This window comes from Gymnoscopelus braueri (genome assembly GCF_963280865.1).
Source record: "Gymnoscopelus braueri genome assembly, chromosome: 9".
Taxonomy (NCBI): domain Eukaryota; kingdom Metazoa; phylum Chordata; class Actinopteri; order Myctophiformes; family Myctophidae; genus Gymnoscopelus; species Gymnoscopelus braueri.
The window spans coordinates 14,028,118-14,048,045 of record NC_137610.1 but is presented as its reverse complement, the minus strand read 5'-3'; the positions used below and the strand labels follow the sequence as shown (position 1 = coordinate 14,048,045).

General features: G+C 40.4%; 2 protein-coding genes across 3 annotated transcripts; one reads left to right on the top strand and one right to left on the bottom strand.

Moving 5' to 3' along the window:
• Nucleotides 1-6,328: 6,328 nt before the first annotated feature.
• lmf2a (lipase maturation factor 2a) lies at nucleotides 6,329-15,474 on the top strand. 2 transcript variants are annotated; one of them, XR_013933790.1, is made up of 15 exons: nucleotides 6,329-6,491; nucleotides 7,517-7,770; nucleotides 8,556-8,584; nucleotides 8,895-9,088; nucleotides 9,858-10,036; nucleotides 10,810-10,948; nucleotides 11,274-11,402; nucleotides 11,913-12,018; nucleotides 12,126-12,222; nucleotides 12,651-12,833; nucleotides 13,038-13,206; nucleotides 13,700-13,811; nucleotides 14,018-14,126; nucleotides 14,254-14,940; nucleotides 14,975-15,474. XR_013933790.1 is itself a non-coding variant. In XM_080438450.1 (14 exons), the coding sequence occupies exons 1-14, from the start codon at nucleotides 6,401-6,403 to the stop codon at nucleotides 14,770-14,772; spliced, it is 2,310 nt and encodes a 769-aa protein (XP_080294576.1). In that variant the 5' UTR covers nucleotides 6,329-6,400; the 3' UTR covers nucleotides 14,773-15,474. The 2 variants fall into 2 exon arrangements, 1 of the variants encoding a protein (XP_080294576.1); XM_080438450.1 differs by having other exon boundaries at nucleotides 14,254-15,474.
• Nucleotides 15,475-15,680: 206 nt separating this feature from the next.
• Nucleotides 15,681-19,565, bottom strand: miox (myo-inositol oxygenase; the record flags this gene model as incomplete). Its single annotated transcript, XM_080438461.1, has 10 exons — nucleotides 15,681-15,789; nucleotides 15,879-15,991; nucleotides 16,145-16,194; nucleotides 16,403-16,470; nucleotides 16,581-16,690; nucleotides 16,868-16,935; nucleotides 17,647-17,809; nucleotides 19,064-19,144; nucleotides 19,292-19,372; nucleotides 19,548-19,565. The coding sequence occupies 10 exons, from the start codon at nucleotides 19,563-19,565 to the stop codon at nucleotides 15,681-15,683; spliced, it is 861 nt and encodes a 286-aa protein (XP_080294587.1).
• Nucleotides 19,566-19,928: the final 363 nt, after the last annotated feature.

Below are 19,928 nucleotides of genomic sequence, written 5' to 3'. Positions count from 1 at the left end.
CTTGCAATACTCGACTCGACAGGTACTGTTGACGTCTCTTCTTCATCGAAGCCTCTTCAACTGCCTTTGAGTTCATCACACGTCATCGACGCATTCTCGAATTATTATCGATCCAGCCTTGCTAACCGACATTGTTTCGGTTCTACATTGTATCGGGTGTATTATTATAAGAGTTCCAGAGACTTTGTTTGAGCTAGCAGCATCTTCATCTTGCTATCATGGGTCACCGAGCCAGCAAGCCTCGTCTGGCTCCTGCCAGCCGCAGGACCACATCACCACCGTTGGTACCATTTGTTCAGGTAAGCGTCGACCTTTAGTCTTTTTAAACAAGTAAATTAGCATGAATTGAAATGCATTGTGTTGTATATCATTGCTGTCAGGTCAGAAACCTCTTATCTCCATTATTTTTAACTTTTTGTGTATTTTTTTCGTAAATTAGCGCCCTATTGATCACACTACAGCTTCACAACCGCCGTGTTTCGAGCTGGCAGATCTGTTACTTTGCTATTTTTTAACTTGAATCCTGAAAAGTAACAGTTTTGGTTTTTGGACATGAGGTTTCCACCCGACAGAGACGATATTCACTATAACGTGTGGGTTACTGGGTTACATGTTCATTGGCCGTTAAAGATGAATTATTACACTTTGTTAGAGGTGTGTGGGTTGTCGGTTGTAACTTGTGTAGGCCTACCTCTTGCCACGATGTAACTCCAAAATATTGAGGAGATTGATATGTAACTACGTTACATGTTCATTTGCACTTTACTCTAAATATTAACGTTGGCCTAGCTACTTTTCAAACGGACATGCATTTGGCACGTTTAACTCAGTCAAAATGTTGATATCACGTACGTTAGAAAGCCGTTTCTCAACGTCTGGTCCGGGGCCCACCAACCAACGGGTCAAAATGGACCCTCGCGGGTCTGTAACTGAGAGAGCATGAATGGAACCTTTTTGTTTCTCTTCATCTTTGGGATCCCAATCTACCCTGTACAATCCTCAGTGTTTATTTAACTCTGAGAGTGTACCAATGGAACCAAATGGACCGTTACGGGTCCATTTGGTTCCGGTTGGCGAGGGTCCATGTGGACCTCCTGGTGGTCCCTGGACCTGACGTTGAGAATCAGTACGTTAGAAGATGTGGGTGTAGTTACATGTCATGATGTAACTAACTCCAAAACATTGATTTATCTCCAATAGTTGCTCTGTTAACTGTTAAAAACATGATTCAAATCTAAATATTCTCCCCAAAGTTGAGAATATTTACAATGCAAGGTGAAAGTAGGCATTAAAATCACTCTTAACACCATGCAGATGCTGGAATATGCTCTTTGTTTTTCAGTTGAGATTAATAATGAGATTGAGTTTAAATCTACATCATCATGCCTATAGCTTGCTGTCATGACAGATACCTCAAATTGAAATGAAAATAATTTGCAGAGACATTATTCAAATAAAATTATGATGTTGCCACCACTTAACATGAGCAGTTACATATCATACAAGATTTTTGTATTTTATTTAACGCACATAATTCAGCTCAACTCAATTATAGTTTCAAGTAAATATGAAAAAGTACAGTATCATGATATTAATCAGTAAGTATGTATTATGTGTGTTCTGTTGTAACCATATTTTACTACCTATTCCAAAAGGAAATATGGTCTTAAATCAGGTTAATCTGAAATTAATATGAAATAATATTTCATAATATTTTGTTTATTTTACAGCTGGATTTCCACCAGGACAATGTTCTACCTCCAGCCCAGCAGACCCCGCAGTGGCATGCAATGGCCAGTGGTTGTTCAGTGGAGACCACTGGGACCTGGGGTACTTTTAAGAGAGTAGAGGTAATATAAGTGATGTTGACCTATTTAGTTTTACAAAGACATTACCATGAATGCATTGTGTTGTAATCACTACAACCAGTGGTGTAAAGTAACTCAGTACATTTACTCAAGTACTGTACTTAAGTACAATTTTGAGGTATATTCACTTTACTGGAGTATATCCAGTTTTCAGTACTTTTACTTCTACTCCATTACATCTGAGAGGCAAATATTTTACTTTTACTCCACTACAATTATTTGAAAACTTTATTTACTACTTACTTTGTAGATTTGGATTATTATTACAAAACATACATTGACCACTTCCACCCTATATATACATTTCGGCCATTTGAAAATAGCCGATCTACAAGCTCACAATGTGTAGCATAGCGACGCATTGTGAGCTTGAGAGTTTGTAGATCTACTATTTTCAAAAGATTTTTATACATTTGAAAACTTGTGAAATGGGACATTCTGAATAGTCTACTTTTGGTACTTTAAGTACATTTTAATGCCAATACTTTTGTACTTCTCACTCAAGTAAATTTTGAATTCCAGACTTTTACTTGTAACAGAATATTTCTATATTGCAGTATTGATACTTTTACTTAAGTAAACAGTTTGAATACTTTTTCCACCACTGACTAAAACATTACATGGACATGTTCATTGGCATGTTAAAGCAAAATGACACTTTGGTAAAGGTTTGGGTAGGTAACACTTGCAAGGATTGTGTAACTCCAAATACTGATGACATCTTCAGTAGTTGCTCTGTTGATTAAAACATCATAATTCAAAATATTGCATGGTGAAACCTGTCTCAAAGTCACTCTTTTAGAACATAAATAAATGCTAAGTGGATTCTGACAATATCTAACATTACGAAACTCAATACTGCATTTGTTACATCATGGCACGGTAACTTACTACACAAACCAAACCTGCCAAAGTGTAGATGTACAGTATCACATAGTATAATCAGTAAATATGAAAGTATTTTAACTTTTTAACCACCTGCTCTACACACTATATTAAAATAAATATGGTCTTAAATTAAGTTAATCTGAGATAAATATTGAAATAATAACAATATTCTGTTTAATTTCCAGGTCGATTTCCAGGCGAAGTCCTCCACCTCCACCCCCCACACACACCTAGACCAGGTGAAATCTTCCACCCAACCAATCGACTACGTGGATGACTCTGAATTTGAGGTAATTTTTGTAACCATATATTTTTAAATACCTGCTCTATATTAAAATAAATATGGTTTTATATTAAGTTGATCTGAGATAAATATTAAATAATGGTTAACAATATTATGTAATTTCCAGGACGATTGCCAGTTGAAGTCCCCCCCCACAGACCTAGACCAGCTCTCTCAGTCTGATGAGGGTTATAGCTCCCTGAGAAGACACCAGCCAAAGAGGATCATCCCCCCAGAAGTCTGTGCCTACATTCTGTCATTCAACTCCAAAGACACTATGAACATGCTGTACATAGCAAAGGAACTGCACAACATTTGTACATAATTGTAAATATTTAGAAATAGGTATTTTTCAATCAATCAATCAATCAAACTTTATTTATTATGGTATTGTATTATTGTATTGTATTATGTAAATAAATGTACCCTGTATATAATTGATTTCAGTTGTGTCTTAGATTTTTTCAGAGGCTTAGAACTATTTAATCTACCTTTGTGGAGGCTGACAAATTGTTGAATTCTCATTTCCTTGATAAGTTCACAGTCCTCATTGTTTCACAGAATAATGTAAAACTTCTAATTGCAGCTCAGGTGTTGAGTTTGAATTTTTTATCATTTTATTTTGGTTCACATACAGTATATATTTGACACAATTGGCACCTAAACACATACATACATGTACAAATTTAGCAAATTGCCTGAGAGGGAGGGAAAGAAAGACAATAGACAGATGCAAGTCTACAGTCATCACAACTAAGAAATGTCCTTCAGGTCCCAGTGGAGATTGAAGCTGTTTGCAGAACAACATGGGAAAAGATTCCATGTCCTGCAGTCTGCATTTTGTAATCACATACATTTTGTAGCAAACATACCAAGGTTATTAAGAGTTTATTGATTTATCAGTGACAATTATTTTGAGTCAACAAGTGTCGCTTTGTTTTTTAGAAAACTAGATCGCTGATATGACTGAACCTTGCTTTCCTTAACCAAGTGAGTTTGTCAGTCTGATGGTGTGAACTTTTACAAACAATACTGTACTCTGTATTTTCAGTGAAAGTTGGACCAGGGTGCCCTTGCAGCAGTAACATTTAGTGGCCCCTTAGTGATGGAATATACCATTGATACAATTTACCACACCACAGCTAGTTGTCTTTAGTACTCCTCGCCAGTTCAAACTTTACAGTACAAAGCAAGTGTCAAAACTGACCGTTTCTGTCTAGTGGAAGAACATTATTTAGGAGATATGCAAAAACATATAGACATGATCTACTCATGATAATGTCACCTAACAACTTGATTTAAAATGTTAGTTTTTTCAAGAAAACACTATTTCATTATCATTATCATTAAGTGACATTCGAAGAATAGGAAGTATATAAAATATTAAGCTTTTAACTAACATCAACATGTACAGTAACACTGATTTCTGTACTGTTACAATAGTGCAGCAATAGTTATTGTAGTAAATCCTTTTGGACACTAGGTGGCGGTGTACTACCACTACACATGGGTTTGGGGATAAGAAAAATGTTTGTATTTAAACAGGAATGGTTTGGTGTGGCTAAGGCAAAGATAAAGGAACTTATTTCTTGATTCCAAGACACTGAATGCGGTCATTAAGGTAATGAACTCGCCAAGTCGACAAGAGAGAACTCACTAACACTCTGGAGTCTGGACCAGGATTCAGAACTAGTGCCCACTCTTCCTGGCTGTATCCAGTGATGTATTTTATAATAACCGAAACAAGTGGCCTGTAGAATTCTGTTACTCCACACTCAATGTTTTGTTTTCTCGTGTTTCATTGGTGCTTTGGAGGATAAATAACGGCAATAAATGAGACTTCGGTATTTAGTAAATCCATGATTTGAAATATAATCCACAGCCTGCCCTAGATAAGCACCACTTTTAGGCAGTGGTGTAAAGTAACTAAGTACATTTACTCAACTACTGTACTTAAGTACAATTTTGAGGTATTTTTTTTTACTTTACTAGAGTATTTCCAATTTTCGGAACTTTTACTTCTACTCCACTTCATGATACATCTCAGAGGCAAATATTATACTTTTACTCCACTACAATTATTTGAAAAATTTATTTACTAGTTACTTTGTAGATTTAGATTATTATTACAAAACACGCATTACCCACTTCAGCCCATATTTCGGCCATTTGAAAACAGCTGATCTACAAGCTCACAATGCTTGTGAGTTTGTTGATCTGCCATTTTCAAAAGATTTGTATACATTTTATTCATTTGAAAACTGCATAATGAGTACTTTCTACTATTGGTAGCCTACTTTATGTACATTTTGATACCAATGCTTTTGTACTTTTACTGAAGTACATTTTGAATTCTACTTGTAACTTCTGAGTACTTTTTCCACTACTTTCCACAGCCTAGATAAGCGCCACTTTTATGCTAAATGCTTCTCCTCCTCTCCTGAGTCTCCTCCTCTCCTCTCCTCTCCTCTCCTCTCCTCTCCTCTCCTCTCCTCTCCCCTCCTCCCCTCCTCTCCTCCCCTCCTCCCCTCCTCTCCTCTCCTCTCCTCTCCTCTCCTCTCCTCTCCTCTCCTCTCCTCTCCTCTCCTCTCCCCTCCTCTCCTCCTCTCCTCCCACTGCAGACGACGTGGTGCAGGAAGAGCCCGTCCCACTGGAACAAGTCCATGCAGACCCTATTGGGAGGCAATGTTGCCATGTCCGCTTATTATAAGCAACCTTGGGCCTGTTGTATGTAAAGTTGCTTGTAAATATTGGTGGTTGCGGTTATTTGGGCTGGTTTCTAAAGTAAGTAAGAAGTAAATTTTATTTATAAAGCACATTTCAAAACAAGGTTACAAAGTGCTGTACAATGGAACACAATTAAACAAAATTAACAAGTTAACAACAGAGTATAAAAGTATATAAAATAGAGTAATAAAACAATACAACAACAAGGATTAAAACAAAGCAATTTGTCCGTGAAAGTCAGGTAGCTGTAGTGTAGCTGCTTATTTCTTAATGTTGTTTAAACAAGTGGTTCTCAGACATGTTCATTCATGGCAAGGAGGCAAGGACCCCCAGATTAATATGTATATGTCCATAGTAGTCCATACAGTGGGCCCCCCATCTAAAAAGATTTTGTGCCAGGGACCCCGTATCAGATTTGTGTTGTTAAAAATGTTTCAAACATATTCCAAAATTCAAAAAAATATTTGTGAAAACAGCCGTGGTCGCTTCTTTTGGTCTTGTTTTCATAGAACCGGTTACTTATTTCTATCGCAATATCTGGCAACACCGTTGAAACTTGGGAAGTCCTGCAGGGAGACAGAGTACTGAACTGAACTCCACATCATCCACCACAAGCAACATCGAGGACGCGATCATGGGGTACATACTACCTCAACGTATGTTTCTGTGGTGCATGGCGGCCATCTACATGTTCGCTTTTGTCTCCCTCTTCGTGCAGATACCAGGTGAGAGACATCGACATTCATTCTATCCCAACTGACTGATAGCTGCTGCTGCTGCTGCTACCCGGTTAGCCTGTTAGCATGCCTGTCCTGTGGGCGTCCGCCTTCTGTGATGCTCTCAAGTACCTGGAACTTTCTGTAGCTTGCGGATAAGTTGAAGGGTTAAACCTGTTGCTGCTTGCCAACTATGTATGCCTGCCAACACAACAGATCCCCTGGCAGATTTTCTTGTAGACTTGCAGATAAGCTGTAGCCTGTAGCTAAAACATAATATATATATATAAATGAGAGGGACAGAGTTGATTTTTGATAACCTTTTTCCTCATTCATCAGAGGACGGCTACTGACAGGATGTGTGACAGTGTTGATACAAGGAATAAATGGACTTTGTTGATTGTAGTCCTTTACACCAGTGGTTCCCAAACTTTTAAATGTCAAGGTCTCCCCTATTTGGTTCCATTTGTATACTGTCAGAGTTACAGACTTGTAAGGGTCAATTTAGACCCCCCTAAAGGAACACGGAGAGTCCCTGGATTCCACTTTGAGAACTACTGCTGTCTGCTTTACACACAAGAAATAGTGGATCTTCATCGCTTATTTGGGGTGGTTGAGGTGCAGTGCTTCTCAAACTTTTTCATGTCAAGCAAGGCCAAGGACCCCCTTTTGCTGGGGACCCCCTGGAACCCACTCACCCACTTTGAGAAGTACTGCTACAGCACCCTGTAGGTTATTTAGATGTTCTCTACTGGTTCTTCAGCTTAGTTTAACTTTAGGCATCACTAAGTGGTTCAATATAGCACACTTATCAAAATGCTAATTAGACATGAATTAATATAGCTATAGCTATATGTCATCATATGTCATGCTATTTCGCACCATATCTCTTTCTAAAAATAAAAAAACAAAGAACGAGATGAAGCATGTGTTGCATTCTGCATAGAATTGTGAAATTATTGTTCTCCATACAATCTTTTTTCTTTTCTTTTTTTACATGCACCTACATTTTCTTTACACGTGTCCATATATAGGTCTGTATGGTAATGAGGGGCTGTTACCCGCACGGAGGCAGCTGCGTTACAGCGGCAAACCACTGTGGGACCAGCTACTGTCCTCTCCCACCCTGCTGTGGCTGGGACCACATCTGGGCCTGGACACACACACCACCATGGAGCTGCTGTGCCTCGTCGGGGCGGCACTGAGCCTGGCTGCGACGCTGGTGGAGAGACTCCGAGACAGCCTGGTGTTCCTGTGTCTGTGGGTGTTGTACCTGTCCTTGCACCAGGTGAGGAGCAGAGCAGCACTGTGCGCTGTAATACAGTATGCTGTATTTGTTACAAATACAGGAGCTTAGCCCATTAAGACCGGGAACGCGTCTTTGTCACTTTAGATTTCTTTGGCTATTCAAAAATAGCAGATATACAAGCTCATAGCGCGGCACAGAGTGCTGCGCTATGAGCTTGTAGATCTGCTTGGTTAGATTTTTTTTGGGGGGGGGGAGCGTGAAAAAGTGTGCAAATCTTTTAATATATATATATATATACATTTTTTTATTCAAATCTTTGCTTCTGGGGGTCCCTGGAACAAAATATTTTCAGATGGGGGTCCGTGGCCAAATACATATAATTTTGGGGGTCCTTGACATGAAAAAGTTTGAGAACCACTGACATATATAGCAACATACGTTTTTTCAAAAAACAAACTGTTAGGATTTAGAAGACATTTGTAGAATCCCCAGAAGCAAAGATTTGAGTTAAAAATGATTTTTTTTAAAGATATAGATCTACAAGCTATATATAAAAAATATATAGATCTGATATTTTTGAATAGCCAAAGAAATCAAAAAATGACACAGATGCGTTCCCGGTCTTAATGGGTTAAAATATAAAACATGAAATCTGAGCTTTTATGCTGAAATGGATAACAGTAATGTCAAGTTGTATTCAAAGAGCTAAACATGACAGACCACCGGTAGGGTCCTTTACATCGTATTGTAGTCTTCAACAGTCTCGTCACACCAGCATCAGTAATTACTGTCTCTAGCTCTCACACCCTTTCTGTGTGTTTCAGGTGGGCCAGGTCTTCCTCTACTTCCAGTGGTGAGTGCAGCGGACCACATGACACGGCAGGAGGATTGAGAGAGCTTTTGAATGATGTTTATTAATTAACAGACAGTCACTATGGATGAATAATGAAGGACCCCAAGATGTTAAGCATTTGGTCAGGGTTATGTCATCCACAGACCAGTAGGTCTGTGTTCTCATCACTGCCATGTTTGTTTGTGCTGCCATGCAACGCCAGTGTATCGACAAAAACAAAACCAGAGTGTGAAATTACATGGTCATGTTTAGATGTAACTCACTCTATCTCTCTATTTGTCACTTTCTCACCTCCTTTCTGTCTATTCAGGGACAGCCTGCTGCTAGAGACGGGGTTCATCTGTGTCCTTGTTGCTCCATTAACGATAGTGAGGGGGTCACGCAGGGTCAGAGAACACGATCAGGTGACCTTCTGGCTGGTCCGCTGGCTGTTGTTCAGACTCATGTTTGCCTCAGGAGTGGTAAAACTCACCTCACGCTGTCCTACCTGGTGGGGTCTTACAGGTGTGTGTGTGTGTGTGTGTGTGCTTTTACTGTACTGTTTGTGCATCATATATGTTAGGAGGAGGAATTAACTAAGTTTCTTATTTGTGGTACCTAGTTTTCCGCCGTTATGTACGTACATTTTCTGTGCGTTAAATAATGCTCATTTGGATGGATGAGAGGGTTGCAGTTGGGAGCTATTGTGTCAAGCAAATGCAAAGAATGTTGCAGAAAAAGGAGTCTATGCATTTGTTTCCTCCGGGCTGGATTATAGCAATTCCTCATTATCAGACTGCCCCAACAAGTTTCTAAAGACACTCCAGTTGATTCAGAATGCTGCTGCGCATGTTCTGACAAGAACTGATATTAACTTCTCTGCGCTGACTCCTGTAAAATCCAGAATATGCGTTAAAAGGTCAGGCCCCATCATCATACCGCAAAGAGCTCATTGTATCCTAGTACCTCACTAGAACACTGCACTCCTAGAAAGCAGGCCTACTTGTGGTTATTAGAATCTACAAATGTAGAATGGATGGCTGAGCCTTCAACTATCAGGCTCCACTCCTGTGGAACCATCTTCCAGTTTTGATCTGAGAAGCAGACATAACGTACTTGTTGCGTCTTCTCTTTTAGCAGCCCCATGTTGAGCTTTAACTTACTAGTTAACGTCATTTGAATCTTATCTTTCAATTATTATAGAATAGTCTTCATGTTGTTATTAACCTACCAGTCCAAATCCGGTGTTTTGGCGGATCAAGTATTTTAAACCTTGTTTTCTCTTCTTTAACAGCTCTGACATATCACTATGAGACCCAGTGTATCCCCACGCCATTGGCCTGGTTTGCCCAGCAGCTGCCGGTGTGGTGGCAGAAGCTGAGTGTTGTGGCAACCTTCGTCATAGAGATTGCTCTTCCCTTCCTCTTCTTCATCCCCATGCGCCGCCTCCGACTTGGGGCTTTCTACATGCAGGTTTGACAGAAAATAATGTGCCTGATTTCTATTAGTTTTTATCTACCTTTTGTTCACCAGTGGATTTAATATGACTATTTTCATTTCATGTCTTTAACTCATTGAGTGCCAGAATTGCCAGAATTATTTCTGGCTATGTTGTCCCAGTGCCAGAGATTTTTTCAATGTAAAAAAAATGTGCTTAGGAAGCGAGATACAGCCTTTTTCAGTTATAAGTTAAACAAGGAGTGGATGGAGCTGCAAATCTTCAGATAATAATATCTTGGGTTCTGAACATGTTAAAAAAACAAACAAAAAAAAAACACGTCAAACACGTCATTGGCACGTTGCGCCATAGCGGTAAAACACGTGAAACACGTCAATGGCACCCAATGAGTTAATAATGGATATCAATAGCCTGGCTCCAGCACCTGAAATCGCTAGCCTCGCATTCAGGTTCGATGACGCTGTAGAAGGCGGGGTTTTCTCGGTTGAAAATCTAACCGGCGGCCCGGATTGGGTTAATCCAGTATGAATCACTCGCTAAAGAGTCCCACTTTGGCCACGCCCCCATCTCAGAAAACGGCTGCACTGAGAGCGCGGCCGTTTTCAGAACGGCCGCCCTCTCAGAGACCATTTTCAGACAAGTTGATATCCTAGCCTGACACTCACCTGAATGCTCATTTCGTTTCACTCCATTATTCAGTCTGAGTGTCAGGCTAGGATATCAACCTTTCTGAAAATCTTTTATGGGTCAGTTAGTAGATGTTAATCTCTGTGTTTGGCTGGTGCAGGTGCTACTGCAGGTGCTCATCGTCTTGTCTGGCAACTACAACTTTTTCAACCTACTGACCCTGGCCCTCTGTCTGTCTCTACTGGATGACGAGCATGTTCACTTCTGGCTACGCAAGACACAGAAAAGCATCGACAATGGTATGATACACACACACTCACTGATACATCGATATAGAGCTGAATATATTGTGGCTTTCATGGTTAATGGTATAGTATGCTGCACACACTTAAATCAAGAACAATCAAAACCTTATTTGCGTTATTGACATCAGTGCCATAAGTCTCAGATCATTATCTTAATGAGAGTTTCTGTGCTAGAATTAGACCTGGAACCCGAATAAAATGTCCTTAGATTGTTCTAATTTTAGGAAGTTGTTTATTTGGTTTCAACTCAAGCATCTTGCTTAGAAAGGGAAGCATGGGTCTGTAAATTGCTTAGAACTCCTGTCTTGGCTCCAATCAGGTTCCAGAGTGTGGGCATGGCTATGTTATCTGGTGGAGTTGGCAGTCTGGTCTCTGATCATCTTTGCAACCATCGTCTGCTTCGACCTGCAACTGGACTGGGGGAAGAAGAGCATCTCCTCCAGGACAGGTTTGATCATTAGTTGATTAGGGATGCATGCATGGATGAAAGGTCTCCAACACCATAATATTTGAATTGGTCAATAATAATTGTCTTACATAAACCCGTATTGGTCTCGGATATTTCATAAAAGCGATGGTCAAAGCCTCAATATGTGATTTTTACTATTGATTGTGGGTTGGCTGTATGTATGTATGTAGAACAGCAGGAACATGTTTAGAACGATAATACCAAATACCAAATCTTCATTTTACATATTGTGCTAATGAAACTGCAGTAGTGTGGGGGCAGCTTTCACTTGCACAATGTGCCCAAGTTGCTTTTATTGCAGTTTCATAAGGTTAGGGTTAGGCATGTATTGGTTAGTATAAAGGGATATGGAATCATAAGTCAATGAAATGTGTGTATGTTGTTGCTTATGTGCTTACATAAAATTGCATGAGGATACTGTATATGTCAGTGTGTATATTGACAAGTTATATTTTCTGTATTTTTTTTATTTGGTATTCTGTGTGACAGCGTTCACATACCACCAATTTAATAATTTCCTGAAGAGCGTCACCATTCCCTCTGTCTGGATGGGTGTCCTCTCTCTCACCTGGGAGATGGTGTCTGCCATGTTCAGGTATGGGCCTTTGTGTCTAAGTGTACGTTAATTTGTATTACCATATGTGTGAATTAACTGGTTACAGAGGATATATTGGTAAGATTGTCTGTCTGTCTGTCTTTTAGGTGTGCGTGTGTCCCTGGCTTCCTGCGAAGGTTCTGGGGAACTCTCCAGTGGACAGTGTTTGGAGCTGCCACTGTCGCCATGTTCACCGTCAGTCTGGTGGGTTACTGTTGGCATCAATATTTTATGAATTCTTTAGGAGTTCTTGATTGACAGTAAGAAAGTGACAATGATGTGCCCCAAATACATTGGCAGTATTTTGAAGAAGATTGCACATAGAAAAATGTCATTGACCATATTTACAATTTCTAAATTGTGGTGATCAGATGGCCATTTTGACTTTTGTCATACACTCTTACCTCATGTCATACCACCCTTCCCGTAAGACGTAAGAGCAAAATGGCCATTGATTGTGTGAATATGTTTCAGTACCATGAATTGTAATTTGTAGACGATGAACCTCCAGAAACGACTATAAACCTCCCAATGTCCCCCACCTGTATGAATGAATGAACCATTGTAAAGCGCTTTGAGCACTTGGAAAAGCGCTATAAAAATGCAATTCATTATAAACATGTCCTCCACAGGTTCCATTCACCTATCTAGAATATGACTCCAATGCCAGTCTGTGGCCAGGGGTACGCCAGATCTATGAGACAGTGGATCGCTACCAGCTGGCCAATTCATACGGTCTGTTCAGGAGGATGACGGGTGTGGGTGGACGACCGGAGGTGGTCATCGAGGGAAGCAACGACGGGGACACATGGACGGTGAGAGACGATTAAATCATGGCAGAGAAAGAGGCCAGGTTATAATTCTATCGGGGTTTCACACTGGGACCTGAATGTCTATTTTGACCATGAAGTTAATATAATAAAGGGGGACTATTAAGCTATAATTAAACAGTGGTCACATTTTGTATCCCATAGTGCAGTGAGTATATAATGTTTTGTTTTGCTTCTCCTAACATGTAGGAGATAGAGTTCATGTATAAGCCAGGCAACAGGAGTGCGTCCCCCACTGTGGTGACACCCCACCAGCCCAGGTTGGACTGGCAGATGTGGTTCGCTGCTCTGGGGCCCCAAACTCAGGCCCCGTGGTTCACAGGCCTCGTCTACAGACTGCTGCAGGGCAAAACAGATGGTACATACCTACAGTACAGTTAGCGTAATAGTCTGTCGTGCAGAAACCTTGTCCAAAGATTTGGCTTTTCAGGAAATGGGAAAAAATAATCTGTATTCCAGTGGATCTAATGTAATTGTTATTTACTCACAAGCTCTTAATACGTTTCATTGGTTAAATATTATAAAACCCAGAGACAGACTAAATAACTTTAACTTTCAAAAAGTAGCAGAATTAGCATATCTACAAGCTCACAACGCATCGCAATGTGAGCTAGTAGATTGGGTATTTTTGTTACTTTTGCATTGCAAGTATGGCATTAAAATTGACGAAAAAACAAAGTTGAAATACGGAGATACAAGGTTTGTGCCAGACAGCGGCGATGTATACTGCACATGAATAATTTCACATCCATTTCCTCTCATATGGCCTCAGAACATCGGAGAAAGCAGTGGGATTTGTGTTCAAAGAGGGAGAATGAACAGGTGGCTCTCTTTGTTTGTAATGTCTCCAGTGATAGAGCTCATGCAGACAGACGTCTCTCAATATCCGTTCCAGCAGCAGCCCCCTGCCTACATCAGAGCACATCGCTACAAGTACTGGTTCACTGAGCCCAAGGATGACGGGTCAGTACGCGCTGTCTGTCTTGTCTGTCTCTTCCGATGTCTTTCAGTGACTCTGTCTCTCTATCTGTGCCGCTCACTTAATTTTTTTATATGATTATCTAGCTGTCTCTTTACCTGTCTCTTTCGCTTTCAGTTTGTCCTCCCTTTCTCTCTCTCAGCATGTATACACGAGAATGTTGACCCTGTGGTTTGTGTGTTATTGTCAGTTCCTACCCCGAGCGGTGGTGGAGGAGGGTCTATGTGGAGGAGTTCTATCCGACGGTGCACCTGGGTGACTCCTTCTTGAACAGCATGCTCAGTCAGTACGGACTCAAGGTAAACGCATTACATGGATAGGGTGACGGACATCGTCATTGATTTTCCCCTCACAAAGCTTGCATGAGAAACGTTATGGAAAACAATGCTGAGTCCAGTAGTGATAGACACCTCTTTCTGTCTGCAGGACAATTCAGCACCACGCCGTGCGTCCAATGCAACTATTGCCTGTGCTGTGAGGTGGGTGCGTTCTCAGGTGAGGGGCATTCCTGCTCCTGTGCTTATGTGGAGCCTGTTTATGTGCAGCGCCACCCTGTGTCTGCTCCGGGGATTGAGAAACACTAGCAAGCACGTAGACTTTGGAGAAAAGACCTCAGCGTCACACGACCCTGCTACAGCTGCCGACGACCACGTGGAGGAAGACTTCACCTCTGATGTAAATGGAATGTCTGACAAACAGAACGCGGAGAGAGGAGAGGTGAAGAGAGAGGAAGAGTCAACACTAGGAGACGAGGAGGCATGTGACGAGGATGAACAGGAGGATACAGGAAAGGAAAAGTGCGATGCTAGCGAGGGAGAGGATGCCAGCGAGGGAGAGAATGAGCCAGAGGAGGGAGAGAATGAGCCAGAGGAGGGAGAGAATGAGCCAGAGGAAGAGGGCGAAAAGGATGAGGATGACGACGATGGCCTCAGGAAGAGGAAGTGACAGTTTGACCTTTTTTTAAGGTGATCTGAACAATCCAGAAATGCCACCTGTGATTTCTACTGCCTTTTCAGATGCTTACCAAAGTTCACTTTTATTTCCTAATCAGCCAGTCACGGAAAATATACTTTATATGAACACTTTATTTGCCACAAACATTGATGTGATGAAGTACAATCCTCAGTGTTAATTTTAAAATGCAGAGTTAAATTAATGTGCCACTTAGCCCGAGTTGTTCAGATATGAAATCCCCTCTCCATAAAAGCTGATGGCTTGATTGATCTTTCTCTAACTTGAGGTTCGTCACCATTGTGCCTCAATCACTTTCTTCCTGTGTGTCTGTAATAGACTATCACTTTCTGCTCACTTAATATTCAATCGTTTTACTTCACTGTCATTTTGTAAAAGATAAAGGAATTAAAATAAGTAGCTGTTATTGTCAAGTATTGTGGTCAACGGCAAGAGCATATATTGTTCACATTTAAATGTCCATACTGGTCCTTGGATTTTGTGATTGTGTGTGCGTATATTTTTGCCAGGTTTAATGTGCCCCTTAGCTCTGCCACATAAATATCTACCTAAACAACAACGCACTTTCCCCGTTACACTTCTTGCCTGTGTTTGTAATGTTACATCATGCACAAATGCATGATGTCAATTTGTTTTTATATATATTTTTTGTAACATTCATAATAAAATAGATAAAATATACATTTGCCATTGAGAATCATTTTGCTCTCTGATTTGAAAACTAAAATCAGTACACACAATACTCAATGTACAATCAAGGCAATGATCAGTGTGAAAATATACAGTGTGTGAAAGGTTCAAGAGTCCAGCCATCGAGCATTAGGTTCTCATAATGTGATGATAATTGTGATGGTAATTTCTGTTATGCTTTGCACTCGGTGTCACCACTTAAGTATTCCAGGACAGTACTTGTTGATCAGAGACTGGTAATAAGGTTTCAGCTGTTCCACATCAGGCAGGTCAGTGGTCTTGGTGTACAGGTCAAATTTACTGCAGAGAGGGCAAAGGTCAGGTCAAACAAGAGAAGAGGTTGAACTGTGTGTGTGTATTTACTATATGAAAGGAGAAAATAAACATACTTGAACTCGCGGACCCAGGGCAGCATTTGCAGATCTTTCTCGTTGCACAGATGCATGTAGTCTCCATTGGAATGCCAAGGGTAGAAGGAATGGAATCGGATCATGTTCAAACCCTGAAGCGAGAAAAAACAAAGACCTATTGGTACACTAAGAGTGCAAAAAAAAATAAGTTCCTTTCTCCTTGGCTCATATTTCCTCACCTAAAACTTCATTTATGGTCACCTATTATGATGGTTCATGTGGTAAATTACCGCTCACTCACTCACCTCCTCTGGGATGGAGGTTTTGTTGAACTTCATGACCCGATAGAGATACTCTAGAGAGAATAAAACGGGACATCAATATGCAGTGCACTGTTTGCACATTAAACACACACGCCTTCAATGGTTTTATGTTGACTATATTGATGTTGGAACTTGGAATCTGTCTTTTTTAATGTATTATTCCCTCTAGGCCAGAATGGCCAAAGGCAAGGGATTATTATTATTTTATGTATGTAAATACATTTAAAAGGATGGTCTTACCATCGTGGCCCCAGGACATGAGGATGTTGTCCAGTCCACATTTTGTTTCATAGATTCCACACTCTGTGCTAAAGAAAGATGGACCAAAGAAATCAATCTTCACCGGACATAACAGAATTCCCCTGTATTCCCCTGTAATTGGAAGCTTTAATACTTTTACGTTTCTGCGAAGGCCTACTTGTAAGCAGGGTTCTCCTCATCTGGGTTATCCAGGAAGGTGTTATCTCTGAACACGATGCCATTCTGGAACTTACAGCCCACAGGGAAGGTATCCCCCACCACAGCCCACTGCAGGAGAGATACACCGGCATCTTTTCAAAATAACAAGTGGCACAAAACCTGTCCTGATACAGTAGCTTCAAATGAAACTGAGTGTCAATTGCCCCCATTTTTTGTTTTATTGGAGAATTTGTATTACCCAAGCCCATTATTGTGTATTATATGTTATATCTATCTGTCTCTCACCTGGGGTTCTCCCCAAAGAGCCATGATCTTTCCAATGTCATGGATCAGACCCACTAGTTGGAACCAGTCTGGAAAACAACAACGCATGCTGTAGATTTCTTTCTGGACATTTTGTGTTTGTGCACTACTACTGTATATATACCTTTCTGTCTGTATGAGTGCTATATATACCTGTCATCAATACCTTTGTCATAGTGTAGCCTGTATGTATGTATGTATGTGTGTATGTATGTATACCATTAGGGTGTACTGTATGTAAGTACCTTTTGTCAGGATGTACTCTGTCAGGCAGAAACCTCCAGATTTCACATTTTTATGTTTTTTTCATAAATTAATACCCTATATTTCGTCATACTACAGTGTCATACGCAAAAATAGCAAATCTACAAGCTCACAACACGTGAGCTTCTAGATCTGCTATTTTCACCATTTTTGTTTTATAAATATTGAACCAATGGAAAAGTATTAACAAGAGCTTGTGACTAAATAATAACTGCATTGGATCCATTGGAACACATGTATTTCTTTCCTCCATTTTCTGAAAAGTAACAGTTTTGGACATACAAGGTTTCCACCTGACAGCGACGATATGTACCTTTGTCACTGTGTTCACTGTGTATGTACCTTTGTCATGGTGTACTGTATGTGTGTGTCTTTGTCATGGTGTACTGTATGTCTGTACCTTTGTCATGGTGTACTGTATGTGTGTGCCTTTGTCACATGACTGCACAATATGTATGTACCTTTTGTCAGGGTGTAGGCCTACTGTATGTATCTACCTTTGTCTGGATGCTCTTTCCGGATGCCCTCGGCAGTCTGGAAGGCGTGAAATGAGTTGGGAAAATCCACATCCGGATCAGATTCATCCACCAGTTGGTCCAGAGACATGATGGCGTCCATCACACTCATCTCAGCGTGGCTACAGCCTGACCACTCAGAGTGCTGCAGGGGGCCCAGGAGGGGGCGAGCAACGTCAAGACGTTATTGTTGAAAATGTGCAGCCTAACATTTGCAAATATGTAATCACATTTGCATATTGTGTTCTACTCGGATACTGTATGTATCATTCTGCACACTGGAATTAAAGCTCCCTTGTATAATAGCCACGTTTTTGACCAAGCTGGTCTTCCTCAGACAAAATACATAGATACCATATTTCCACACAAGCTCATTATTGGGAGCATCAGTGGGGGACAGTGGGAGGAGAATTCCTGAAAAAATATACTTTCCCCAAATACCTGTGAGATCTTGGGGCATGATAATTTGTGTGTTTTTCATTATATTGACCTCTAAAGCTATATTGATATTGGATGAAATCCAACGTAATTCCTACTAGGAATTACGTACTCTAGGAATTTCCTAGAGTAGTTGACAATGGCTATCTTTCCCCTTTGCTGACCCTAAAAGTGTCCCTGTATGACTTATCAGTGGTCTGTTATTGATTGTCCTGTGGACTCTCTTGGCACTGATGTCAGATCACCAGGCCCTGGGTCTTTGGAAGGCCACATTGTTATGCAATATACTAAATATCTTTAGAAAGGTTGGTGGCACTCATTTGGCTGATAGTGGTATAAAATGTGAGGGGGAGATGTAGAAGAAGAGTAGTAATGTGCACTAAACAATGTACTCCAGTTAATATTGAATATTTTCTGTTGCAGAGATTTACATTCATGCCCGATATCATATTCAGTGTTATTTTGAACTGCAAAGCAGGTTTGTGGTCTGAATCTCTCCCTTACCTCCCTCAGTATGCCTGCAAGTTATTGTAGTTTATAGGCAAACTCAATCAAAATGTAAAGCCGCAGCCAATGTTGTCAATGTACAAACTGAAATGTGTCCATTAAGTTAAAAGTTTTTTTCAGTGTAATTGTTTTAGAAAGAAATTTATATTTATTGAAGGTAAGACACATGAAGAGAATGATAATAGTAATAATAATAATGATAATAATAATTAGTAAGTACTCAAAGTTGCTTTACATAAGGGGGGGGGGCGGCAACTGTAGGAAGGGGAAAAAAACTAATAAGATAAGAAAACACAATGAAACGGTACAATTAGGCTCAGCAAAAACATTCTTTCAGGACCATACCTGCACTTGTCCATTTAATTATTTATTTCAACAAAGAATGGATGAAATAGAATTATGTTTTAATCTTTTATACATTTTCTGTACTATAATGTCTTCCTGGCACACTCACCTTTTGCTTTACAAAGTCCAGTGTTTGGTTGGTGTGCATCAGCCTGTATGTGTTGAATACGCGGTCAATGAGACTTCCACTCTGAAACACACACACACACACACACACACACACACACACACACACACACACACACACACACACACACAAAACATTAAAACATTCACACAGACCATCATTGCTCACCTGATTCCTAAAGGAGGCTTGCGGGGGATGAGAAGCGCGTACCTCGAAGTTTCTGTAGTTTTCTTTGTCCTTGCATTCCTGTTTCTCCAAGTTTGGCCGATACGCCAAAGATGGATCTGGACCCTGGAGTTAGACGGGGGGGGGAGACCACATGTTTTAAATGACAAACCGATTATAAAATACACATATTTTGTACAATTAGGATTATTATAATTTGATCATTTGCACAAAATTGAAGATAAATAAGATAAGAACAGAGCCACAGTAAGATTAACATAAAAAATATAAATAAACTTACAAGGTTGACGACCCTCATTGTGCCGTAAATGTTGTCTGGGTTTACGCTGTGCTCAAGTGTAGAATTATCACTGCTATCTCTGCCTGTATATACTGTACCTGCTCTAAATGCTAAAGGTCAAACCAGTGCACATTAACTGTACATACACACACACACACACACACACACACACACACACACACACACACACACACACACACACACACACACACACCACACACACACACACACACACACACACACACACACACACACACACACACACACACACACACACACGTGACACACACACCCACAGAAAGTCACTTTTTAACCAAAGCACCAACCAATGGGGTCCACCCTGCTGGACTTCTGTTGTGTTCATGACCTCTGTGTGTGTGT